Source organism: Zalophus californianus, chromosome 12 (assembly GCF_009762305.2).
Source record: "Zalophus californianus isolate mZalCal1 chromosome 12, mZalCal1.pri.v2, whole genome shotgun sequence".
NCBI classification, from domain to species: Eukaryota; Metazoa; Chordata; class Mammalia; order Carnivora; family Otariidae; genus Zalophus; species Zalophus californianus.
Genome location: NC_045606.1, coordinates 95,217,243 through 95,245,006, shown reverse-complemented (window position 1 = coordinate 95,245,006; position 27,764 = coordinate 95,217,243). Strand labels below are relative to the sequence as shown.

At 38.7% G+C, this 27,764-nt stretch overlaps 2 protein-coding genes, 1 long non-coding RNA gene and 1 pseudogene across 4 annotated transcripts in view; 1 reads left to right on the top strand and 3 right to left on the bottom strand.

Annotated features, from left to right (window-relative positions):
- The first annotated feature begins 260 nt into the window (after window positions 1–260).
- Window positions 261–27,764, top strand: part of LOC113911998 — a 35,248-nt gene continuing 7,744 nt past the window's right edge. Inside the window, exons 1-3 of one of the 2 annotated variants that reach the window (XR_003516658.2) lie at window positions 261–309; window positions 1,206–1,387; window positions 4,401–4,619. This is a non-coding gene — a long non-coding RNA (uncharacterized LOC113911998). Of the gene's footprint in view, window positions 310–1,205; window positions 1,388–4,400; window positions 4,620–27,764 lie in introns of those variants that run through there. The other variant, XR_003516659.1, reaches the window with a different exon arrangement.
- LOC113911996 lies at window positions 2,416–3,347 on the bottom strand (annotated as a pseudogene).
- Window positions 12,357–13,298, bottom strand: LOC113911997 (olfactory receptor 2A12-like). Its single transcript, XM_027574990.2, has one exon. It carries the CDS (start codon window positions 13,287–13,289, stop codon window positions 12,357–12,359), a length of 933 nt encoding a protein of 310 aa, XP_027430791.2. The 5' UTR covers window positions 13,290–13,298.
- On the bottom strand, window positions 25,996–26,951 carry LOC113911995 (olfactory receptor 2A12). The gene is given in 4 exon segments (XM_035723417.1): window positions 25,996–26,349; window positions 26,352–26,716; window positions 26,719–26,920; window positions 26,922–26,951. Coding segments are annotated over 4 exon segments (951 nt in total).

Sequence of the window (27,764 nt, the reverse complement as noted above, 5' to 3'; positions counted from 1 at the left end):
AGTGGGAGAAAATATTTGGAAATCATTTATCCAATAAGGGTTAATATCCAAACTATATAAAGAACTCATATAACTCAGTGGCAAAAAACCAAATGATCTATTTTAAAAATGGGCAGAAGATCTGAAAGGACACTTTTCCAAAGAAGACATCCGGATGGCCAACAGGTACATGAAAAGGTGCTTTACATCACATGTCATCATCAAAATCACAATGAGATATTACCTCACACCTGTTAGAATGGCTATCCTCAAAAACACAAGTGATTACAAGTGTTGGTAGGATGTCGGGAGAAGAGGACCCTCGTGCATGTAAGTTGGTGCAGCCACTACAGAAAACAGTTATGGAAGTTCCTCAAAAAATTAAAAATAGAACTACCATTTGATTCAGCAATTTCATTCCTGGGTATTCACCCAAAGGAAATGAAAACACTAACTCAAAAAGATCTCTGTAACCCCATGACACTGCACCACTATAGCTAAGACAAGGAAACAAAGTAAGTGACCATCCGTGGAAGAATAAAAATGTGGTATATATACGATGAAATATTAATCAGACATTAAAAGGATGGAAACTTTGCCATCTGTGACAACCTGGATGGACCTTGAGGGCATTAGGCTAGTGAAATAAGTCAGACAGAAATAAGACAGAGAAAGACAAATACCATAGGATCTCACTTATATGTGGAACCAAAAAGGGAGGGAGAGAGAGAGAGAGAGAAAGAAGGAAGAAAGGGAGGGAGGGGGTAAGGAGAGAGAGAGAGAGAGGGAGGGAGAGAGGAAGGAAAGGAAGGAAGGAAGGAAGGAAGGAAGGAAGGAAGGAAGGAAGGAAGGAAAGAAGGAAAGAAGGAAGGAAGGAAAGAGAAAAAAAGAAAAACTAGCTCATAGATACAAAGAACGAATTGATGATAACCAGAGGCCAGTGTGTCGGGAGTGAGTGAAATGGGTGAAAAGGGTCAAGAGGTACAAAGTTCCAGTTATAAAATAAATAAGTCATGGAGATGTATGCACAGCAAAGTGACTATAGTTAATAATACTGTATTGCATGATTGAAAGTGGCTCTTAAGAATAAAAAGTGGAGACTGACTCTAAAAATAAAAAAAGTGGCTCTTAAGAGAGTAGATCTTAAAAGTTTTCATTACATGAAAAAAAAATTTTAACTATGGTGACCAATGTTAACTATACTTATTGTGGTGATCATTTTGCAGTATCTACAAATATTGAATCATAAAAAAAAGCAGCTCTTACTTATTTTATCACCATTAGCATCATGAAGACAGTTGTTCAATTCTGGTAAATTCAGAGGAATTTCCACTACCATGAAAGAAAGATGATGTTAGCTAATCATAATTGTCTCATGGTGTTTGGTGCTACCCCAGACCATCTTCAGGTAAGTAGATTCAAACATTACAAAAAATATTGGTGGAAACTATCTGAAGAACTTTAACAGGTAATTCAATCTTATTAGAAATTATTTTTTAAAATGAAATTATTATAACCCAATAGTAAATGTAATGTTTGAGCAGTGCTCAAGACTCTGACCTCTAGAACCATTTAAACATTTACTAATGAATTTCCTTCATTTCACCAAATCCTAAACATTTAATATATTTTAGGATTTTTTAACATAGCTTCTCATTGCACTAGAGCCTTCCATAACTTTTCCCCCTTACTTCTAAATTATTCCATCAAGGAATTTAGAATTTCTCTAAACTCTTACTTCATTGGCCTCACAATTGGAGAGATAGAGTCATATAATTCTGCAATATTTTCTGTATTGAAATTTCAGATCTACTTTGGAAGTTCTGTCTTATGGTATTAATCTTACTGTATGGTTTCTGGCTACCACAAGGTGATTAAAAAGTCACATATGTCTAAATACATAAGCCAGAGAAATGCACTGAGGTAATTTTTTACATTTAATTGTTTTCTCCTTACACTAATATTCCTGGCTTCAAAAAATAAAGAACACTTAATATTTTTTAAAAGAAATAGGGGTGCCTGGGTGGCTCAGTTGGTTGGGTGACCGACTCGTGGTTTTAGCTCAGGTCATGATCTCATGGATCATGAGACTGGGCCAGTGTCAGGCTCTGCACTCAGTGGGGAGTCTGCTTGAGATTGTCTCCCTCTGCCCCGTCCCCTGCTTTCCCCCCACCTCTCTCAAATAAATAAATAAATAAATAAATCTTTTTAAAAAAAGACTAAATATTCTGATAATTTAGATGTCCCAAATCCTAATGTGGTCCCTCAATTTTAGAAGATCCGCTTTTCATGGAACTTTGCCCTATTTTTAAAGCTAATAGATGGACAGTAACCATTTTTAATTCAAACTTCTAAGCGGGAACTTCTGTGTTTTTGCTTCAGCAAACCACATAAATTTAAAAGGAAACCCTACTCAAACAACATTCTATCTGTGCTTCACATGGGTCTTTTCTGCAGTACTCTATACAAAGAAGGCTTCACCTGAGCATTCCTCAGGCTGTAGGATGAGGGGACTCAGCATTGGGTTAAAGAGACTGTGAAATAGAGACAGTATTTTCTCCAGCTCTTCTCATTGATTGGAGTCTGGGACCATATAAACCACCATGGCTATGCCAAAAAAGAGCCCCACCACACAAAGGTGGGAGGAGCAAGTGGAGAAGGCCTTTCTTTGGCCCTCCTTTGACTGGATCTTTAGGATGGCCCAGAGGATGCACATGTAGGAGACTAGCATTAAGCAGAGTGGCCCGACTAAGACAAACATACAGGCAGGCAAGGATAACCACTTGGTTGATTCACGTATCAGCACAGGCCAGTTTGAGGACAGACAGAATTTCACAGAAGAGGTGGTTCACTTCCCTGGGTCCACAGAAGGGCAACCTTAGAAGGAGAATTGCATGTACCAGAGACAGAATAAATCCACATGACAATTAAGTGACAGCCAGAACCAAGCACACTCTCCAGTTCATGATCACAGTGTCCTGGAGAGGACGACAGATTGCCACAAACCTATCATAGGACATCACCACCAAAATCAGGCACTCTGTAGCAGCAAAACCCAAATACAAAAATGTCTGCATTATGCATGGGACAAAGGAGATGGTTCTCTTCTGAGTCACTAAGTTTGCCAACATCTAGGGGACATTATTGGGTGCATAGGACATGTCAATGACAGCCAGGTGTGAGAGGAAGAAGTATATGGGGGTGTGCAGTCTCAGGTCCAGACAGATGAGTCCAAAGATCAGGCCATTTGCCAACAGACTGAAGATACAGAACAGGGAGAAGATCCAGAAGAGGAATCCTTCCATCTCTGCACTGAGCTGGAGTCCCACCAAGATGAATTCTGTGACCCATGACTGGTTGCTTCCCATTTCTTAATGACAGTTTATCAAGGACTGAAGTGTGAGAAAAGGTAGAGCTGGAGAATCGACAAAAATTAGAGTTACTTATCTCAAAATGAGCTCAGAGAAAGGTTGTATCTTTGGCCTCACTTGCCACATCCCGCTATTCCCAAAATTGGTTACCTTCTTGATTTGAACTTTTGATGAGGACTACGTTTAAACTCACAGAAAAGTGTCAAGAATTATACCAAAAAAACCCATGTTCCTTTACACAGATTCAACATATTTTAATATTTCTTTCATATTTACCTTTTTCTCTTTTTCTCTACATCAATGCTACCTTTTCTGAGTGTAGGATGAATTCAGTAATTTTTTAAATACTGGGAATTATTGTATATCCCTATAGAGCATACTAGGGTTAGAGAATTGTAAATTCTCAATCTAGTATATATTGGGCCAGAAAATGCATCTGGGTCATTCAAAAATATTAGTGTGGTTATAAACTGTGTGCATCACCACCCTCATTGTATAATCCTGATGGGGTGTTGCCATGGGGTCATAGTCCTCCTCATTTGAACCATTTTATTGTAGGTACCACTAGGTACTACAAAGAGAAAGAAGGCAGCCTACTTGATCTTCTCTAGGCCCCATTGGGAGGCTAATGATAAAGCAGCCTGTAAAAAGGGTCTTTTCTACTCTTGTGAATCAGAGTAGATGCATATGAAGAAGCTCTTCAGGTACCTATTAAATGTATGGGCTTGGTCCATATTAACAGTTAAGAGGTAGATCCTCACTATGAAGATCTGGATAACCCTCAAGATAAAATCAAAGATAAAAAGGGGGTTATACCAAATGTCGTGTATTTGAACGGAGATTCTCTTTCCCAAATAGGAAGTCTTGTGGGTATGTAATATGTCCTGAACATCTTTATATCTCAAAATAACAGGTAAAGCTCTCGATGAAACAGGCACTCAGGAAATGTTTGTTAGATGGATCGTTGTCATTTTAGTTCAAAAATGGATGTGCTAAGTGTCTTCTATTTGCCAGTTTCATTTGACAAAGACATGGTTTCTCCTTCCTTAGAGAACTTCACAGAATATGATCACTGGAAAATTAAAGAGAGACAAAATCACAGATTCTTTCACTTCCATGAGTATGATTGCATTTGGGAAGCTTCTACGTAAATGTGTCTTAAGGTTCGGACATGGATTTTTTTTCTACAATTAAAGACTATGCCTACGTTATGTAAAGTGGAAGACAGCAACATCAGTATTGCAGAATTCTAGGGGCACAGTGGGCTACAATAAGTAACGTCTGAACCACATTTACTCTGTGAACAGAAAGGATAAAAATACTGTTGAAGGCACTGAATCCATCGCTCTTCAGTGGGAACATTTGTTTAATAACTTTTTAGCCTAGTTATTTTTGTGTCTGAATTAGTATATCTTTTCATTCTCATTTTCATTACCCTATTACCATCTTGCTGTTAAAAAAATGAACAACATAAAAATAAGACTGAAACTACATCAATACTGTTAGGCAGTGGGGCTCCTGGGTGACTCAATCAGTTAAGCATCCGACTCTTGTTTTTGGCTCAGGTCATGATCTCAGGGTCCTGACATGGAACAGCACTGGGCTATGTGCTGGTAGGGGAGCCTGCTTGAAATTCTCTCTTTCCCTCCCCACCCCCCCCAAAAAAGAAAAAATTAAGCAAATACAGTACTGGCATAGAGAAGAAAATGTCATGGCAGTGATACCTAAAATTTCATCTCCCCAGTGGAGTAAATGAAACAGTAACAGCTCAAATTAGGAAAGCTTTGCTCAGTCAGTAGGAGCAGCTCTCCCTGGGCTGTCCTGGACTCCAGAATGTTTTTTGATCAAGGAAGCTATACCTATTTCTCCAACTCTCATCAGGAACATTGGCACTCCTTTTATCCTACTTTGTGATAGGAAGGACATGTATATAAATTCAGTGATTTTTTCTTATTTTATTATGTTATGTTAATCACCATACATTACATCATTGGTTTTTGATATAGTGTTCCATGATTCATTGTTTGTGTATAACACCCAGTGCTCCATTCAATAAAAATTCAGTGATTTTTAAGTCTGAAAATCATCACAACAGAGTGAGAACCTGGGATGGTTCCACAAAGGATAACTATATGGCAAACTTACATCTTCCAGTGTTTCAGCAAAGACTTACTGTAACTGTTACTAGAATATTCTTTTCCAATAAGACAGATTGCTCTGCATATGAAGATCTTCTGGGCGCCTGGGTGGCTCAGTTGATTAGGTGACCATCTCTTGATTTACATTCAGGTCATGATCTGGGTGTACCAGGATCAATCCCCTCCCTGGGCTTACTCTCTCTCTCTCTCTCTCTCTCTCTTACTCTGTCTCTAAAACCAATAAATAGACACTTAAAAAAAAAAAAAAAGATCTTCATTTAAGCTAGGTGATATATAAAGTCTTTTTATTAATTTGGCCATTTGGGAACCTTGTTCAGAGAAAATGGCTGCATAAGGCTTCTCATTGTCTGAGCCACCTCACACTGCCCTGAGACAGCTGTGCTAACTCTGCCCACCACCACTCAGTTACATTAGGAGGAAATGGTGAGAGATCCTGGGGGAGTTCAAGGATGCCTGCCCACCACCCAGTGGGCAGATGGTCCCTAAGGTACAGGAGGGAGACATCCAGGTGCCTATTGTGTCTACCTACAGTGCACAGTGTGAGTCGGGAGGGAAGTTCACCCAGGAATATCATTTTTGTCCACATAGCCTGCCCTTTATCAACTACCTATACTGAAAATCATCTCCCAGCATAAATTAATAATCTCTTCTGCATAAGGACATGTTAGCACTGAGTTTTCTCACAAGGAGCAACTTTAACCTACCATAAACTCTACAGGGTTGAGAAATATACCTCTAAAACGGATGTAGGGTCCTGTTCCCTTCGTAGCTTTCAGAGGATTGAATCCCAGATACAGAAGGAGTCACTCACTAGACTTCTGAAGTTTCTTCAAAGAACCTCAGGAGCATAGCTTTTATTTTAGAGTCAGATGAATTAAAAACATTCTTGAGTTTCTATTGAGAATTCAAATTCCCAGAATGATCATACAATATTAGACCTATTTATGTTCTTCCTAAGATCAGGGAGGGAAATCCCTGAATTTTCTCTCTGGGGGAGAGGTTGGTTGTGTCTGATGGTCCTTGGAGGAAAATTCTGGTGAGGAAACAGGGTGGATATTGGCATCACACTGTGTGTACACAAACTTCCAACTATCTCAAGGGTTATAAGATGAGACAAATATCACAAATTACTATACCAAAACTCTCAAATTGATTACAGTTTTATGAAGTCATGCTTCTTTACAATCCCCATCAAAGCATCTGAGGGACTGGGATTTTTAGATGCTTGAGAAGTGGATTCCCGTGGAACCTGTTATGGCAACTCTGAGAGAGAATAGATCCCCAAGCCAAGATGTATCTCTATCTGCAGCAAGGATTGGTAAATACAAATGAGGAAGGTTTCTACTATTCATAAGCAACAATTATTGAGCCCTTCTCTTGTTTCAGAAAATGTGCCAAATGCTCTATACTGACTACATGGTTTAATCTGATCAGCATTACCATTTGATGAATGTGGAGACTAAGTTTGAATATACTAAGTTATTGGTTCTTTAAGTGTGGTCCAGAGGCTGGGGGGAATGTCTGAGAATCTCTCAAAGGGGCCATATGATCAAAACTATTTTCATAATTATATTTAGACTTTTGGTCTTTTTCACCCTCCCTCTCTCATGAGTGCCCCATGGAGTTTTCCAGAGGTAACATGACACGTGATATTGCATCAGACAGAGTACAGCAAAAATATAAAATTCAGCTTTCCTTGCTTAAGACAACATATAAGATTGTTCAAAATGTAAAATGGGGGCACCCGGGGGCCTCAGTTGGTTAAGTGTCTGAATCTTGAATTCAGCTCAGGTCATAATCTCAGGGTGGTGAGATCCAGCCCCGTGTCACACTTCGCACTCAGCATCGAGTCGTCTTAGGATTCTTCAACTCCCTCTTCCTCTGCCCTTTCCCTGCTCTGGTGCCATTCTGTCACTCTCTCTCTCTCTCTCTCTCTTTCATATTTTTAAAATGTAAAACATATGTACTCTCTTCACTGTTTTGTAAGATGTCTTCACAGCAGAGCCCAGATTAGCACTTGATTAAAAAAGAGTGGGGCAGCTACCTAGGGGGCCATCTTGAGAATCCTGCCACCTGCAGTCTTTTCTCTTAACTAAGGAGCAGCCCTTGGATCCCGTGTTTTTCCTCAGACACATGCTATCCTGTCACTGCTCTTCATCATCTACCACATGTGCCTCCAGGACTCCTACCCGTAATTATCAAAGTAATTCTGAGTCCCAACTCAGAGGGACACAATTTCCAGTTCTGTGGCTCACTCTAACTGTTAGGATCAGAATATTTTAAAGTTCCTTTTAATTCCTAACTTATATAAATTTAACTGAGTTAACCCTTTTTTATTGCACAGTCCACACACCTGGACCTCAGCCTAGGTGCTCGTACAGCAAAATGACCATATTTTTCTAAGCATCTACATTTAAAGAGCACTTAGGTAGCAGGTACAGCAATGTTTTACTTAATAGGATAGATACAGCAAGAGCATGAATATGCCCCGTATTTGGAGGAGCCAGTGGAGACTAGGGATAGACTCAAAGAAACAGTGATATCCTAGAAAGCCATGGCATACATTTTCACATTTTTGTACTAATTTGATTACTTGCTCCCCTTGGAGCTATGTTGTTTGTACCTTGTAATAACCTTGAGCAGAGCTATTTAGCATAGAAATGAGCTGATGGTTAGCCAACTCTAGTGCTTCCCCAGACCAGCCATTTTCCTTTGGTATTACAACTTGAGGAGGCTTTAACGTGATCTCCCAGTACATTTGGTCATCAGTATCAGCATTGACATATCATTTATTTCCATAAGGTGGTTGAATTTTATCAATAATGCCAATGGTACCCCACAGCAGAGTACAGTCATGGTACAATTCAGTTTCAATACAAAACAAATCAGTAAGAATTACAGAAGTATTTGCTGTGACATTCCAATAGATTTGGTCCTTGTCCATACACCAGATTATTACAATGACAGGTGTCCTTACAATTAGCCATGGTTCACTGATTTCTGAGTTCCAATCATTTGAAGACAAAACCAGTTACCCTACCTCAGTTTAAAGGCTTGTGCTGAAGTTAGTTTTTATTGTGTGTCATTATATATCAGTGAGGACATGGTGTTATTCAGAGCAGTTCCTTTTCCTCCCAGCTGATGACCTTCATGCATCTTAAAAACTCATGGGTTTTGATAGGGATTGCATTGAAAGTGTAACTTGCTCTGGGCAGCATAAACATTTTAACAATGTTTATTCTTCCAATCCATGAGCATGGAATGTTTTTCCATCTCTTCCTATCTTCCTCAATTTCTTTTGTAAGTGTTCTATAGTTTCTAGAGTATAGATTCTTTACCTCTTTGCATAGGTTTATTCCTAGGTATCTTATGGTTTGGGGATCTGTTGTAAATGGAATTGATTCCTTAATTACTCTTCCTTCAGTTACATTATTAGTGTATAGAACTGCAACTGATTTCCATGCATTGATTTTGTATCCTGTCAAGTTGCTGAATTGCTGTATGAGTTCTAATAACTTGGGGTGGGGTCTTTTGGGTTTTCCACATCAAGTATTATGTCATCTGTGAAGAGAGAGTTTTACTTCTTCTTTGCCAGTTTGAATGCCTTTTATTTCTTTTTGTTGTCTGATTGCTGAGGGTAGGATTTCTATTACTATGTTGAACAATAATGGTGAGAGTGGGCATCCTTGTCGTGTTCCTGACCTTAAGGGAAAAGCTCTCAGTTTTTCCCCATTGAGAATGATATTCTCTGTGGGCTTTTCATAGATGGCTTTTATGATATTGAGGTATGTTCCCTCTATCCCTACACTTTGAAGAGTTTTAATCAGGAAAGAAAAGACCCAGATTGCCACGGGAATGTTGAAAAAGAAAATCAAAGTTGGGAGCATCACAATGCCTTACTTCAAGCTATATAACAAAGCCATAGTCATCAAGACAGTACAGTATTGGTACAAATACAGAAACATATATCAATGGAACAGAATAGAGACCCCAGAAATGGACCATCAACTCTATGGTCAACTAATCTTTGACAAATTAGGAAAGAACATCCAGTGGAAAAAAGACAGTCTCTTCAATAAATGGTGCTGGGAAAACTGGACGACCACAGGCAGAAGAATAAAACTAGACCATTCTCTTACACCATACACAAAGATAAATTCAAAATGGATGAAAGACTTCAATGTGAGACAGGAACCCATCAAAATCCTAGAGAAGAACACAGGCAGCAACCTCCTTGACATTGGCCCCTGCAACTTCTTTGAAGACACGTCTCTAAAGGCAAAGGAAACAAAAGCAAAAATGAACTTTGGGACTTCCTTAAGATAAAAAGTTTCTGCACAGCAAACAGTCAACAAAACTAAGAGGCAATCCATGGAATGGGAGAAGATATTTGCAAATGACATGTCAGATAAAGGGCTGATACCCAAGATCAAGATCTATAAAGAACTTATCAAACTCAACACCCCAAAAAACAAATAATCCAGTCAAGAAATGAGCAGAAGACATGAACAGACACTTCTCCAAAGAAGACATACAAATGGCTAACAGACACATGAAAAAATGTTCAACATCACCAGCCATCAGGAAATACAACTCAAAACCACAATGATATACCACCTTACGCCAATTAGAATGGCCAAAATTAACAAGACAGGAAACAAATGTTGGCAAGATTCCGGAGAAAGGGGAACCCTCTTACACTGTTGGTGGGAATGCAAGCTGGTGCCGCCACTCTGGAAAACAGTATGGACGTTCCTCAAGAAGTTAAAAATAGAGCTACCCTGTGACTCAGGAATTGCACTACTAGGTATTTACCTCAAAGATACAGATGTAGTAAAAAGAAGGGGAACATGCACCCCAATATTCATAGCAGCAATGTCCATGGTAGCCAAACTGTGGAAAGAACTTAGATACCCTTCAACAGACAAATGGATAAAGAGGTGGTCCATATATACAATGGAATATTACTCAGCCATCAGAAAGGATGAATACTCACCTTTTGCATCGACATGGATGGACCTGGAGGGGATTATGCTAAGTGAAATAAGTCAAGCAGAGAAAGACAATTATCATATGTTTTCAGTCAGATGTGGAACATAAGGAATAGAACAGAGGACCACAGGGGAAGGGAGGGAAAACTGGGAAGAAATCAGAGAGGGAGACAAATCTGAAAGCCTCTGTACTCCAGAAAACAAACTGAGGGTTACAGAAGGGAGGGGCTGGGGGTATGGGATAACTGGGTGATGGGTATTAAGGAGGGTATGTGTTGGGGTGAGCACTGGGTGTTATACACAACTAATGAATCGTTGAACACTACATCAAAAACTTATGATGTACTATATGCTGGCTAACTGACTATAATAATAATAAAAAAACTCATTGGCTTTGTTGCTCTTTGAAAATGCTCTCAATAGGGCCTGGAGTCTCTATCACCACAGCATGGCTGTGGATGCCTCATGAACCTTCCCTTTTCAGCAGTTGTACTGAAAAGCCCCATTACTGTTTTCACCTTTGGTAATTACAATTTGGTGACAAAGGATTGGGTTTTGTTTGTTTGTTTTACTTTATTATGATAGTTGGGGGCAGTGTATTTTAGAAATTTACTTTGAGATCTGAAGAGATTATCTAGTTTATCAGTCAAGGTTTAAAAGGTATTTATTTTCATTTTGTTTTTGTTTTTAGAGATCAGAGATTCAACATTTCATGACTTTGAAGTTTACAACTGTAAGCTGTTCATTTGAAAATGGTTTATTATAATTCTTTTTTAATACCAGGAGATTGGCAGACCTGAGAGGAAATCCATCCCAGTTGTATGAATGTCAGAATTGGGCATGTTGATTTTTGAGAAAGAAAGGGCTAACAGCAGGACATACTATTATATAGCATTCTATAGCTCAAGGCAGAAGAGAAGCCAGATGGATTTATTTATTTTTTTAAAGATTTTATTTATTTATTTGACAGAGAGAGAGAAAGCACAAGTAGAGGGGCAACAAAGGGAGAGGGAGAAGCAGGCTGCCTGCTCAGCAGGGAGCCCAACCTGGGGCTTGATCCCAGGACCCTGGGATCATGACCTGAGCTGAAGGCAGATGCTTAATGACTGAGCCACCCAGGCGCCCCATGAAGCCAGACGGATTTAAAGGAGATTATTGGAAGTAAGGTAACTCGCACTCTGAAGATCACAGAAATTCTCGGCTTTAGAATTCTCCTGGACCATCAGTCTCCATGATGCCCTTTCTGTACATAGCAAAGATTTGCCTATTATAGGAACTCCAGCTTGTTCTTATACAACCCTTTATTGGGTGTTTTCTGTGGAAATGCCTATGAAGGCAATGATGTAAACCTTCCCTTAATCCTGTCTTCTGTCTCCTGAGCACCCTGGTGTCTTTCCTACACGGCCTTGCAAGGCGTGCATGCCTCCTTCTCCAGGACCTGTGAGGACAACAAACTTTGTGTTTCCCTGACATTTCCCTGTGTCTCCTCATGTGGACAGACCCAACTCACCGTAGCATAAAAAATATAAAACACTTCATCTGTGATTTGCATTTCTTGTTTCTTCAAGGTGACTTTGGTCAGAAGGATTAATCTTGAAAAGGCCTAATATTTATCAATTCTTCACATTCTGTGTCTTGTGCTTCTTGAATCATCTCTAAGAATCTTTGCATACATACAGTCATGAAGGTATTCATCTATTTTATTTTCTAAAGTCTACATGGCTTCAGGTTGTATGTTTAGGTCTAAGATATTCTATCGTAATGTGGCATTTATTATAGCATAAGGTGAAAAAATGCCACCTACCATATTTCATGGGGAGCAGAGTGCCCCTCACTATGTTGATTTTTGTTATCCTTCACATGTGCCTCTGCTTATACAGGGCTCTCCTCAGGGCACCCTTGACCTCTGCATTCCCCAGGCTATAGATCAGTGGGTTCAGCATAGGGTTGAAAAGGCTATAAAACAGGGAAAGGATCTTCTGCTGCTCCTCAGGGTGGTGGGATTTGGGGGCCATGTACATGACAATGGCACTGCCAAAGAAGAGCCCCACCACACAGAGGTGGGAGGAACAGGTGGAGAAGGCCTTTCTGCAGCCCTCCCCGGACCGGATCCTCAGGATGGCAAACAGGATGTGCACATAGGACACCAGCACCAAGCAGAGGGGCCCCAGTAAGATAAACACACAGGCCACAAAGATGACCACTTGGTTGAGCCAGGTGTCAGCACAGGCCAGCTTGAGGACGGACAGGATTTCACAGAAGAAGTGGTTGATTTCATGAGGCCCACAGAAGGGCAGCCTCAGGATGAGAATTAAATGGACCAGGGCCAAGAGGAAGATAAACACCCAGCAAGTCACAGCCAGGACCATGCACATTCTCCAGTTCATGATGACAGTGTAATGTAGGGGATGGCAGATTGCCACAAACCGGTCATAGGACATCATGACCAAAATCAGGCACTCTATATGAGCAAAAGCCAGATACAAAAAAGTCTGCATAATGCAAGGAACAAAGGAGGTGGTTCTTTTCAGATTCACAAGATTTGCCAGGATCTTGGGGACATTGTTGGAAGCATAGGCCATGTCAACAATGGCCAGGTGAGAGAGGAAGAAGTACATGGGGGTGTGCAGTCTAGAGTCTAAGCAGATAAGCCCTAGGATGACTTCATTCCCTAGAAGGGTGAGCATATAGAAGAGGCAGAAAAGTTCAAAGAGAAAGAGCTCCAGTGCTGGATCGACCTGGAATCCCAGCAGAGTGACTTCTGTGATCCATGTCTGGTTGCCTCCCATGCTCCTATGGCAGAGACTGACAAGTCCACATTCACAACAGGAAGGTCAGAGCTCTCGGGTAATCAAGACTCAAAATAGCACTAAATGTTACAGAATGAACATTTAGAAATATATTACTATGGATCGATATTCTGTCATTTATTTTTAGATGTCTCTAAAAAACTCAGTGTGCTAATATAAATCAGAAAAAAATTCCCCTTCCATCAATGGAATGATAGGCTATATCTGTATATAATTTACTGCAAATAAAATATGTTACAAGATAATATTACACATTATTATATACAGTACCTAATAGCATACACATACATACATGCACACATATGTTGTTTTGGAGAATTAAAGTGCTCTGGCTTCCTTTCAAGGGTGTGAGTCTTGATTATTAAGGTAGTTAGAAGAGAGATGCCCTGACAGAATGTATGGAACAGAAGGCAGTTTTGTTTCCTAAGCTTGCTTGTCTCCTTGGTCCAAGATAGGAGGTGATAAGGGCCCTCTGTTCTTTATAGGTGGCTTACTTAACAATTTCCCTTCTCAGATGCTTTTCTACCTATTTGTTTCAGATTTGAAGTGCCTTCTAAATAAAGTCTCATTTTATAGTGTCTTTATAACTTTGTAAGCCCCTCATTTTCAGCTACTAAGCCTCTGTACAAGCTTCTTCTAGTACTTCTTTTCCATTTCCGGCGTTTGCAGTTTTATCCTGAGAGCTTTATCGACTTTTTATCAGCACCAGATACTGAAATTTAGGCATAGGTAAAAGAATTCTTTGGCCCCATGCAATGAACACGTGTATATATCCTAAATTCAGGTAAACAGGAGGACATTTCTGCAACTTTCTCAACTATGAATCTCAAAAGGGAAAATGAGTTAACATTAACAGCTATAGTGTAACTGTATTTTCTTTGGGTGTTTTCTCTTTTTCCTTTTATAACATAATACACAGAAAAATCTGTGTGTGTGACAGAATTGTCATCATGATATCTTCCCAGCTTTGGTAACTCCTATGGCCATCAACTCCCCTCAGACCTTCTTCACCTGCTACCATGCTGACTGCCCCCTGCTGTTCTGATGGATTCTGAGCAGGTCACAGGGAGTGGGAACAGGTGGGGCATTGGTTGGATATTTTTTTCTAGGAAGCTCTTCCTGGGAGGTGGCTGGGTCTATCCAGGGGGAAAAGCGGTCATGGAACAGCCAGATGGTGACATTATGCCTCGAAACCATGTAAACTGGTGCTTGCTGTCCCTTTACCCTCTCTTCACATTGTTCCCAGAAACAACCTGAGAACTATCTTTACTTTCAAATTAGGCTGTAGTTTCAAATCCAACAAAATATTTTACAAATAATTTCATTTTTTTCTTTGTAAAAACTTGAATCCTCAAATTCATATTTTAAAATCAGGATTATATTATAGAGACTATTTTTAACTAACATTTCCCTTAATATAATGAACATTTTTCTTGTATTAAAGGTAATATTTTACAGGTATTATTTAAAGCTAATGCAATATTCTATTATATTACAATTTATTTAATTTCTCATTGTTGAAAAATTTGGGGTTCTTATTTCTCTTATTAGCATCAAGATAAATATTCTTTCAAACTGAAGTTTGGTCTATGTTCATAATTATTTAGGATATATTCTAAAAGTCAAATTGCAGATGCTAAAATATATAGACATTTCAAAGCTTGTGATACCTATGGCCAGCTTCCCTGCAGGAAAAATGTACCAATGTCCCCCTCTTATCAACTTTGAAAATGGAGTATGTGAGTAGTTTTTTACAATTTAAATTTCTATTTCAATAATTCTTTAACACATATTCCTTGAGTGCATCATCTGTTCCAGCCTCTCTTTTAAACTCTGGAAGAACAGCAGAGGGAAAGTAGATGCATTCTGAAGGGGATACAGATAGTGAAGAAGTTGGGTGGTGTATTTGTCATCTACTCTTCATGTTTCCATTTAGGGGAGAAATCTCTCTCCCCCTGGATGGAAACACGGGAGGATACCTGCCGCTCTCCTGCTCTCTTATTTATAGGATTCGTAGAACAGGAAACTGGAAATGAGGACGCCCCTTCTCTGCTCTCTTTTTGGGTCATATGCATTTCTATTCTTTCAGGCTAAAGCCTACAGGAGCACGTACTGTCCCATTTAGGGAGTGGAGGTGGGCTAATGGTTGTGATTTTAATTTGGAGAGACATTTTGTTAAAGCTATAGATCATGTTTTCCAATAAACCTCACTAAGAAAGCATATATTTTTAATTCCTACCTGATTCCTGGGTCTATTTCTCTATTTCTTTAGACTAGGAGCAAGGAGACATCATGGTTGATTACCATCCATAAAACAACAGGAGCAAAGTAGTAAAATATTTGTTGATAGTGGAAAGTAAAATGACGAAAATGAACAGGGTAATATGATTGAAAGTGACTTGGTGTGAAGGGAGGTCCTTTAGATGGGACTGTCAGGAAAAATCTAACAAGGAGACACATGGGTAGAGTCCAAATGATGAAGGGGAGTCCACCCTAACTATTGCCAAAGTAGACTGCTCCTTGCTCAGGGAACGGTAAAGACAAAATCCCTGGCAGGAAGGACTTAGTGAGGTCTGGGAACAGAAAAAGTCCAATGTACCCGAACTATAGTGACTAACAGGTTGTAAATATTCATTATAACCCTGCTTATATTTTAAAAATTTTGGAACTGATATAAAGGTTATAAGTTGGAGATGGATTAAGATATTTGGCTACTTTTATAACATACAATGCAATGCAACCATTAAAAAGTTGATATAAATCTTTATATAGTGAAATGAAAAAATTTTCCACATAAAGTAAAAAAATGTGCATATAATATGATCCAACTTATATTTTAACATAAAAATATTTATACACATGTCTTTTATGCCTACATACATATATGTATAAAAATTCTTTGTTTTAACCATGAAACTGCTTATATTGATTATCTGTTGATATTGATTAACTATTATATTGATGATATGATTTTTCTTTTATATAAATTGTTTGCTTATTTGCTCATTTCCTTAATAAACTTTATGCATTACCAGGAGTAAAAAAAAAAAACAAAATATTTTCATTTTGGAAAAATCTACAATGTAATATACAACTAAAGGTGCACATTATTCCTACTCATCTTCAGAGTAATCCTCACCAAATTTTAACAGGAATCTCAAATCAAAGCAGATTTTCTTATAGCTTCATATGGGAGAAATCAATCACTACCATTATGAAAAATAGTTAACCTTTGACAGGAAAGGGGAAATTGAAATCTCAATCTCATTTTTCTTTATACAGATTTTTTTCCCCCTGAACTATCGTAACAGAGAAAAAGATCAAGATCTTCTACTGACTAAAAATAGAAATAGATCATAAATTAGGTTGAAAATTATTGCAACACTCACCAAAATGTGAACAAGACACAGGCAGAGCTGTGATGTTGCAGAGGTCAAAGAAAGTGGCCTTTGTCATTCAGAGAAGCACAATGAGATGCCCTTTTAATTTCCTCATCTGCAAGGTAGCTTTTAGGGGTTTGTAGTTAAAAACCCAAACACTGAAAACAACAATGAAACCAGTCCCTGTAAGCAGAATCAGAAGTGACAGAGAATTTACCAGTCAGCTAGGAATCTTCCCATCAGTATCTTAGAAAAAGTCACATAGGATCAGCCTGTTTACTAGTGGGAACTTTTTATCGCAAGCCAGTTCATGAAGGCCTCCTCTTTCCCTGGATACTGCTCAAATGTTGCGTACTAATATTTGCCTCTGTGAATTCCCTTTGTTTATAATCACGTGGTTGACCAACATGCTTACTAGCAGACACATTTGTGCAGAATGCAATGAAATTGCAATTTGCTCTCATGTGAACTTATGCGTCTATGTCTGTGAATTTGGTGTTTCTCTTAAAAGGACGTGGTTGTCTTAAGCCAACTTCCTATCTTCTGTGTGGACATTCACTGGAGGTCCCAAGAAATAGCAGCAAATTATGATCAGTAAAATACCTTACAAAGTCACTCAAATATTACTGATTTTATATGGGCTGATCTACTTTTGACTTACTGACTTATTTTTAAATTCATGCAAACGGAGAACAAAGGATGTATACTGAACTACCGATTAGCAGATATGAAATAGGAAACTGTCCAGCTGTCTGGACAATACAAATTATGTCTGAACAGAATATGGCATTTTGTGGACAGACCAAATATTGTGTTAATGGGTCCCAGGAAATCAAGCCAAATAGGAGGGCTCAGAGAGCTCTTAATGCCCTAGTCCTCTGGGAATATGGACATTTTGTAAATTTTTAAGGCTCTTCTGAAATAAACACATTCTATTCCAACACCATGGAAAGCAAGGCACAAGTAATGACAGAATGAGATCATGCTTTCAGAGAAAGTCTTGTATGAACGTCTTTAGAGCTAATAAAGACACAGGAAGCCGAAAGACTAAATTTTGTTCCAAAGATCGCCTTTGGATGAGTCCTACGAGATCTCCTGGAGGTGAATGTGATAACAAGCTTGAGGAGGACGGGCAGGCAGGCTGAGCACAGAGCCCATGGCCAGGAAAGCCTGTCTGGGCCTGGATGGGATGCTGAGAGTGGATCCAAGGGCAATCCCAGGGGGCTCATCTGTGATGTGTCCCTGTGTTCCTCCTGCACCCAGGCCAGTGACCTAGGACAGCAGACACTTGGATCCTTCAGCTATCAGGCCGGGCTTTAGCTTCCCTTTCCCAAATGATTAGAATTGTTTAACTCATCAAAGTTCATACTTAAAACAAGCTGGAATGATAGAGTTTTATGTGTAATTTTTTTCCCTAAGATATTTTGAGAGAAACCAGTAACTAAGTTCCAAAATGGCAGGAATGAAGGAGGCAAATAGAATTCTTAGTGAAACGACTTGTTTCGCCAGATGTGAGCTACTAACAAACTATAGGTCCTACTGGATGCCAATCTCACCTTTGTGCAGTCTTGTAGGAAGGTCACAAGGAGACCACTCTATAGCACACACTAATTGTCCATCAGCTCATTTGTTGAGAACAAGGAAAGTAGAAAAATACGAGATAAGGTGAAAGCATTATTTCCTTTTAAATATTGGCATGATTTTGCATTTTGAATTTCACAGTTCAAGAAGCCAGATTTGTTTTTTTCCTCTGAGAAAAAGCCTGGGGCAGAGAACAAAAAAGAGAGAGAGATCTCAAATTACTTAAGTGTCCGCTCCAGCTACATATTAAAGAAAAGTCTTCAGTGCACAGAATAAGGGATGTTTCATGGATACATTTCTCCGTTCTTCCATAGCATGAAAATTCACAGGGACTGAAAGCAGCAAGATCCCTGAACCAGGATGAAAACAGCATGGTTAACAGTGTTAACAGTGCTGGTCAGAGCATCATTCCAATCTCCATTCTGCAAGGTGAATGGTAGGACCTGGAGCCACTTACTCTAGTCACCACCTCATTGTTTTCATCCATAAAATAGTGACAACAGGTGTCTAAAAGGGCTGATGTGAAGGATAATGACCACTAAACTGGCATATAGTAGGAGTTATATAAATGTTAATTGTTAACAGTATTAATAAGACCACAAATTTCAAGAAAGAGTCCAAATCATTAGAATTAGAAAGATCTAACAAAATCATGGCATTGTAAACCTTTTCACATTTATTTTGTCTTTTCTTCAGGTTATTTTTTGACTTTAAATAGAAAACACACCAAATAAATAAATAAATAAATAAATAAATAAATAATTTAATAATAAATAACACACCATTTTACTTTCATTTCTGTTAATGTTTTTATATGCTGATTTTTAAAAATTAATTTTCAAAAGGATTTTAAAGAAATAGAAAAATCCTTTAAAGGAAACTCACTCCTGGATTGAAGAGGAAAACACAGGTTTTAAAACCCAAAAATCTCTTGACAGGAAAGAAGGCTGTACTTTGGATATTTAGCACCGACCTACAGTGAGAGGTTCTATTGATCACTATGAGTCAAAGCCCTGGGCAGTCAAAGACGGTGTTCTGGGGCAGCACACACTTGTCCAATTTCCACACTTACTCAGAAATTACTTATCATCTCCAATACTTGCTTCAAGACTCAGCTTGATCTTAATGAGTAGCAGAGTGTAACAAACAAACATGGATTCTGAGCCCAACTGCCTGGGTTCAAACCCCGACTTTGCCACATAGTAGTTTTGTGACCTCTCTGAGCTTCTCTGGTCCTCAGCTCCACCGGCTACAAAATGGGGTGAACAATAAACCTCATGAGTTAACTCACATAAGACACTTAATAAGTTCTTAACAATATATTAGGGATTTGAAAACCATCACACAGAGTAACTTCTGGATTCGATAATCATAAGGAAACATGTTAAGAATCACAATACTCCTCTGCTAAAACAAGGAACAAAAAGAGAAATCTGTACACCAACAGACCTGGGTTTCCCCTGTAAGAGAATACCATCTCTCTCCCAGGCAAGTGACAAGTGGGTCCTGTTGGGACAGACAATGTTTCTGAGCATCTGCTGGGGCAGGCAGTTAACAAGGCAGGGAAGGAAGATAGGTCTTAGGGCAAGTAACCACTTACCTCCGACTTCAGAATTTTTTATTTGTAGGAAGAGGCACCTGGGTCACGTGACCCCCTAAAGTTCTTTGTAAGCCTTTCATCAGTCAGATCATATCCTACTGGATGGTTAGCTGATGCCTCTTCTCTGACACAGTCATGACAAAGCCAAGAGCTGCCACATAAGAACGATGAGGAGAATATGGACCGAGGGTCTTAGAGGGTCAGAGGCATCATGGCTACACCATGGGAATTAGTAGTGGTACCTAGAGATCCCCATCAGGGCCCTAGTTATGAAGATAGGCTTGGGGCCACACATGAAAAGCATTTAGTCACTAATGCCCAGAGCCAGTGATTTCATTCCCAAACCCCTTTTCCCATTTCTCACCTGCAAACCCCTTCCTACGGCTAATGAACCACGTTTACTTAACAGTGGTATAATCTGTGTTCTTTTCGTCAAATATGGCCTTGGGTTTAGAAGAAATCTCACAGGGAAGGACTGGGAATGAGTCTCTTGTCTAAAGAGACCTCATCAGGAGTGAAGCCCGCATTCACAGTTCTCATGGCAGAACCTGATGATGGATTGGCTTCTGCAAGCGAGGGCTTTGTTCTGTCATCATTTGAACCCAGCTCCATCCCCACAGACACAAATAATGATTCAGGGGACAGAACCCTGTGGCATTACCTCCACTCACATTCTCCTCAGAGAGATTTAAAGAGTTTGCTACTTTCCTATCAGCAGGTGAACCAATAAATGCATTTCCCACTTGTATTCATTTTGATCTTTCAAATGTGCATTTGTTTGGGATTTGTGTTTGCTTGGGATTGGGTGAGACCAGGATGTCTCTAAACTATGCAAGACCCTGACACAGAAAATAAAAAATTCAAGATCATGTCATAAATTAATTTCTCTCCATATATATTTTACCAACCTTAAAACTGCTCCACTCAGTAATTCTTCCTGTTTATAGAAGAGAGGCTGTGATTTCTTGATGTCTCATGGTAGGGGCACCATGGACCCTCTTAATACATCATCCAGGGAAACAGGTTTCTGCCAGTGGAGAAATATTGTTGCCAGGAAATCACTGCACATTTCTCACTTACTAGTATTCTTGACTTGGCAGTTTAGATATACTTCTCCCTTAATTTTCTTTAGTTTGGTCTCCATTTCAAACTTCTCAAGATTTCTGAATCACATTTTTATTTCTTCATCCTGGGTTAAACCCCACAGTTAAAACGCATCTCAATAAAATCTTTGAAAAGAAAAAAAAAAAGGGTGGAGGGTGCCTGGGTGGCTCAGTCAGTTAAGCGTCTGCCTTAGGCTCAGGTCATGATCCTGGGGTCCTGGGATGGAGCCCCGCATCAGGCTCCCTGCTCAGCGAGGAGTCTGCTTCTCTCTGTTCCTCTGCTCCTCCTTCCCACCACCCCACTTGTGCTCTCTCTCTCTCTCAAATAAATAAATAAAATCTTTAAAAAAAATGAATCTCTCTCCCTGCCACTTCATGTGCTAAGTGATGTTTGATGATTGTAAAGTCCTACTTCTAACTTCCAGAGTGTCCATGTAGAGTCTTATTTCTTAAACTTTGGTAGAAAAGGCACTTCAAAATAAAAGTAGTATATTTAATCTATTGGAAAGCAGAAAAAATATATTTAAGGGGGAGGCTATTGGTGTTATTTCTTTTCTTAAAATAATCTGGGTTGGATAGAGCCTTACTCCACGTACCTTCTCATTCTTCAAGACACCACTTTATTCAAGTACTACTCCTCCATAGCTCCCACTCTTGAAATGCTTTTCCTTGTTCCAAGTCAATTTTGTCCTTGTAGTACCCATTTGACTTCAAATATAATAACAATCCTTCAAAGCCCTCAGGGTGCTCTCTTCAACTATCCAAACCCAAATTGGTCTCCCTTCTCCGGAAGACTAAAAGCACTTATCATAACATATTTCAAAGTTGTGTTTAAATAATTTTATAATTTTCTTATTTTTTTATTGTTTGTAGTTCCTGTATTTTACAAGGAAAACAAGATTATTACAGAAAAATAAATTTCACTCGCCAATACCCAGATAGAACCAAGGATAATATGTTGGTGCATGCTCATTCAAACATACATATTTAGCGGTGCCTGGGTGGCTCAGTCAGTTAAATGTCCATCTTACTCTTAACTTCAGCTCAGGTAAATATCTCAGGGTTGTGAGACTGAGCCCTACATTGAGCTCCATGCAGGATGTGAAGCCTGCTTAAGGTTCTCTCTCTCCCTCTCTCTCTCTGCCCCTCCCTGCCTCTCCCTCTTAAAAAAAAAATATGTATATTTACCACTTTTATTTCTTTTGGTTGAATGATGATATTTAACACAGCATATTGTGGATACAAAGAAATGTCATGATTTGTCTCTAATTTTTTGTTCTCTAATCTTTGAAATGGAGAAAGCAAAAGCATTTCTTGTGAAGAGTCTTAGACTTCTTTTATATCAATATTCATATTGATTAATATTTTGGTAAGAATAAATGTTATAAAGCATACTTGCTCTATCATTAGTGATGGACCTTTGTTAAAGAATGTCAATTTAGAGAGAGGTGTTTGCAGATCACAAATACAATACCTACAGCTGCACCTAAGTATCATTTTAATATTTTGCCATCTCTGAGACAGAAAATCCTCCTTCAGAGATCTTGAGTCTTGTCTGTCTTTCTTTCCGTCCACATAGCACATAGAATTTCAACATGGTATTTGAAGAAGATAAAATAGTATAAGTGGTGAGAAATGAGAAGTGGTTATGATTGTTTTTACCACTTCTGTCATGATAAACCTTTCTAAGTGTATGAGCAATTGAAGGAGGTGCTCCATAAAAACAAGGAGAGTAAACCAAGAAAGAGAAAGACATGAGATTAATGAAATAAGGAATATAACACAGGGTAAAGGCAGATGAAATTGCCAGGAAGCAACCAGTCCAGATAGAAGGAGAATGGAAATCTCCTGAAGGATGGATATATTATTTGAGGTGCCTGATGGGGGTTACAAGATTGTGAAAACCTTAGGAAGAGGGAGTAAGAGTCTAAGTGGAGGGAAAAACAAGGTAATTTGTTAACATCACCTTTATCACTTGTACCTAGAAGCATTTAGTTGTTATATACTTCCTGCTTAGAAATTGGGTGAGGGAAAATATTGGCCTAATAAAGAGTTTTCTATACAAACTTTTGCCACAGCTGATGTGCTGTGGATGAATGGGCTTCAAGGGTGGTGTTGTTTCTCTTTCTTCCACCCATAGACTTTTCCAGAAATTGTGTCTCCATGGTTGCGCTGATCAATGGGGCAGCAACATTGCATTGTACCCTGCTCAGGATCAGAGAGTGGGTGCTTACCAACACTACCTTCCCTAATCAGATGTTTATTATAGACCAATAATGGTCAGACACTAAGGGATACAACTGATCGAGATAAATCTGCATTTCCTTTGCTCACATCCTAGTGGTAAACAGGAGGGCTGCACTCATGTTATCTTCTTTCTTAAAAGTCTTCATGCTTCTTTACCAGCCTCTCTCCACCCACTTTTAGGGAGAAAAAAACAGAATTATTTTTGTTGTAAAAAGGAAATGAGCTCCATATGTGAAAAATAAAGCAATCCTGAAAAGTACAAAGAAAAAATCTAAAATTACTCCATATCAAAGCACTCTGAAATGACTACTATAGCTCAGTATCCCAGAGATTTCTTCAAGTAAATCGGATTCAGGGCTAATAAAATGTAATCACATGATATTTTAGGAAAGTATTTTGACTTTTTATTTTGTGTAAAAAAATATTGTCCCCAAATGAAAATAAGCAATTCAGAAAAATACATTACCCACACATTTGGTTAGTGGACTCCCACATATCTCTGTGTGCTTAGAGAAATATAAGGAGGGAAGGATAAACAGATAACATTTTAATGAAAATTGATTCATACTTCTCATGCTATTTTTAAGTATATATATATTTTTAATCTAGCAGAAGGAAAAGTACCTACTATGTAACCAGATTATTCTACTTCAGAGTCCTTTTTAATTTTATAAGATTCTTAATACAATCTCTTTGACATAACAATAATTTTCATTATATTTAGAGGTTGTAGCCTCTAATTTAGGTTTTAAACATTATGCCTTATTGTGAGAAAGTATCATTTGGATTCCTAAAGCTAAAGATGAGAAAATTAGCACACTTAATTTCCTACTTAAGATTCAAGAAGTCTTGCTTCACAACTTGAACCACTTAGCAGATACTGTTGGTTGTCTGCCCTATGGTCATTACCCCTTCCTTGCTGAGCTAGTACTGATATTCTTGAGGTATTAAGTAGTAAACTTATCAGAGAAAGTGGCTCTCACTCTGAGCCATAGGGGATTAAACCATAATGGATCTAAGTCAAACTCTCAATTTCATCCTCTTTGTCAGAGACTGTTTAGAGATGACCATTTGGCCCAGTTTTTGCCAGTGGAATACCAGGAAACATCTGCCGAGGGGGAGTAATTCCAGAAAAGATCTTCCTTCTTGATAAAGAGGGAAAGACAGACAAAAAGTTTCTCTTTGCTTCTTAATCAGTTTTAAATATTGATATGTCAGAAAATTCTACCACCAAAACATCTGAAAATGGCTCATCTACCATATGTCCAGGAAAGAAAAAATCTTCATTCTGCTTTTATTCCCTAAGGTCTGTTTATTCTGTAAAGTGATTTGGGTACAAAGATAAGCTGGAGTGATGTGGTAGAAAGTCACCTAGTCCAGACAGGTGAGACTCGGAAATACGCTGGGTCTCTGCAAAACCTTTCCTTTCCCCACAGAACTGCCATGCCACATCCCTAATATAGCAAGTGTCATTTTATAAAGTCATGAATCTGCTTCTATGCTTTGTATTCTGTTCAGTTTATTTATTGGTCAATGCCTGGATGAACGACACACTGTTTTACTTACTGGCACTTTATATTACACTTTATTATCTGGAGAATTAAATACTCCCCACCTTGTCCTTTATCTTTTTTAATATTATTTGGCCCTTTGCATTTTAGAACCAGCTTGTGAAGTTCTGCACGTGCCCAGAGCACTGGAATATTGTGGGATATTGATTAGGATTACATGAAATATATTAATCAGTTTGAGGAGATTGAATTTCTGTAATATTATGTTTCCCAATCCAAGAAGTCAGCATATCACATGTTGTATTATCTGTGTATTTAGTTGTCATAGGGACTCAATAAATTTTTCTAACTCTATCTTTATAGTTTTTGTATAGGGTTTGTTAAATTTATTCCTAAGCATTTTAAAAGTAAGGGCTGTAGCCTATACCAGCATTTTGTAAAATTTCATTTTAATTATTTGTTATATAAAAATGCATAATTGATGTTCATATTGATTTTGTATCAAGCTACTTTGCTAAACTTTCTTACAATTTGGATTTCCTACATATGTAATCCTGTTATTTTGTATATAATCACAATTCATTTATTCCTTCTCAAATGTGTGTGTGTGCACAAGTGCATATGTTTCTTTTTCTTCTCTAACTGTACTCTTCAGGGTCTCCAGCAAAAAGGTCAAAACAAGGAAAACAAGTGGTGAGAGTCTACATCTTTGTCTTACTTTTTAGCTTACTGGGAAAGGTGTTAGCATTTCACCAGGAAGTATTATATCTATTATACGTGTTCTTTTGTTTTTTTGGTAGATCCTCTTAGGAATACTTACTGTTATACTAGGTTGTAAAGAGTTTTATCATGAACTGATGTTGAATTTTGTCAAACACTCTCTTGGATCTACTGATATATAGATCCTTTAATTTGTTAATGTGGCAAATTATTTTCATTGTTTTAATGTTAAATAATTCTTGCATTTGGAGGATAAAACTTTATCAAAATGTAATATTGTTTTGTGGACTTATTTTACTAATATTTTAAGATATTTGCCTCTCTGTTCATGAATAGGATTAGACTGTGATTTTCTGTTTCATAATGTTTATCTCAGGTTTTGTATCAATGGCTTAAAGTGTAAGAGTATTTATATTCTCATTTTGTAAGAAATCCAAAGATAAAAGAGTACTGGGTTTGTTAAATCAAGGGACTCAAAAGGGCATTCAAGGACCCAGAACCATGTGGAAAAGCTCACAGTCCTGGAATACTCCAAACCATCCCTCACACTGATGACTGCTTCCTCAGAAATCTCCTCAGGGCACCCTTCACCTCTGCATTCCTCAGGCTGTAGATCAGTGGGTTTAGCATAGGGTTGAAAAGGCTATAAAACAATGATAGAATCTTTCTTTGTTCCTGAGAATGGCTGGATTTAGGGGCCATATACATAACAATGGCACTGTCAAAGAAGAGCCCCACCACACAGAGGTGGGAGGAACAGGTGGAGAAGGCCTTCCTGCGGCCCTCCCCGGACCGGATCCTCAGGATGGCAAACAGGATGTGCATATAGGACACCAGCACCAAGCAGAGGGGCCCTACTAAAACAAACACAGAGCCCCTACTAAAACAAACACAGAGCCCGCAAAGAGAACAATTTGGTCGAGTCTAGTGTCAGCACAGGCCAGTCTGAATACTGACATGATTTGACAGGAAAAGTGGTTGATTTTTTGTGGCCCACAAAAGGGCAACCTCAGAATGAGAGTAATATGGATCAGAGCTAAGAGGAAGCTGAATATCCAGCAAGTGGCAGCCAAGATAGTGCATATCCTCCAGCTCCTGATGACAGTGTAATGTAGGGGATGGCAGATAGCCACATACCGATCACAGGACATTACTACCAAACTCATACACTCTGTGATAGCATATGCCAAATACAAAAAGGTCTGAAGTAAACATGGAACAAAGGAGATGGTTTTCGTCTGCATTATAAGATTTGCCAGCATCTTGGGACAATGCTTGAGGCATAGGACATGTCAACAATGGCCAGGTGTGAAAGGAAGAAGTACATGGGGTTGTGTGGTCTGGAGTCCAGCCAGATGAGCCCCAGGATAAGCCCGTTCCCCATCAGGGTGAGGCTATAGAATAGCAAGAAGAACCCAAAGAGGAAAACTTCAAGTTTAGGGTCAACCTGGAATCCCAGCAGGATGACCTTCTGTGATCTATATCTGATTGCTTCCCATGTTCTTTTGACAGATAGGTACAATGCTGCACTTAGCACAGGAGTTTTGGAGCTGAGTGGTAGAAAAGGAAAAAGGAATGATACATTCATATAGAATAAGAATTTATGCAGAGGCCACAAGTCAGTAATTCATGGATCCAATCTAGTCCAAAGTCTGTGATGTTGATCTGTACATTTGGCTTTTAGAGATATCTAATAAATTTAGTTATTGACCGATATTAACAATTAGTAGACTTCACATAAAAACTGGGGTCTCTGGCTACTTTTCAAAAATAGAAGAAATGTCATTTCTTGAAATTCACTGTAAGCAATAATCAGCTGAAGCTAATAAGGAAATAGAGTCAGATTCTCTTTCACTTACCTCTGCTTCCACTAATTTCTATTTTCTCCCAGAAACATTATTAACAGTAATAATTGACACTAACAATTTTATCATTGTATTACACTATTGGTTGTATATTAGTTAAGAAGAAAGATCTGTGCTCAAGAGGAATTCCTAACACGTGGAGTTGAGAAATCAAAATATAAAATACCAACCCCCAAATAGCCAGAGTTTAAAATGAGATCATTTTTGCAACACCAGAAATGAATCAGAAACATGTATGCTCCAAGTATGAACGCAGAATGTGATACCTGGAGCTCAGCTCTTACGGAGTCAAGGCAAGTTTTGGGAGATGGGATATACTAATATGATTGCTTGAAACGGAGGGCTTGGGTATAAAAGGAGGTATAAAACAACTATTGGGCTGCTGGATAAGGTGACAACAAAGAAGTCAGCATGCTTCCTGGCTTTCTCATTAGATCACCAGAGTCT

What these genes read in the sequence shown, in the direction of transcription:
- LOC113911997 (XM_027574990.2), bottom strand. Translation starts at nt 13,289, where the DNA reads ATGGGAGGCAACCAGACATGGATCACAGAAGTCACTCTGCTGGGATTC.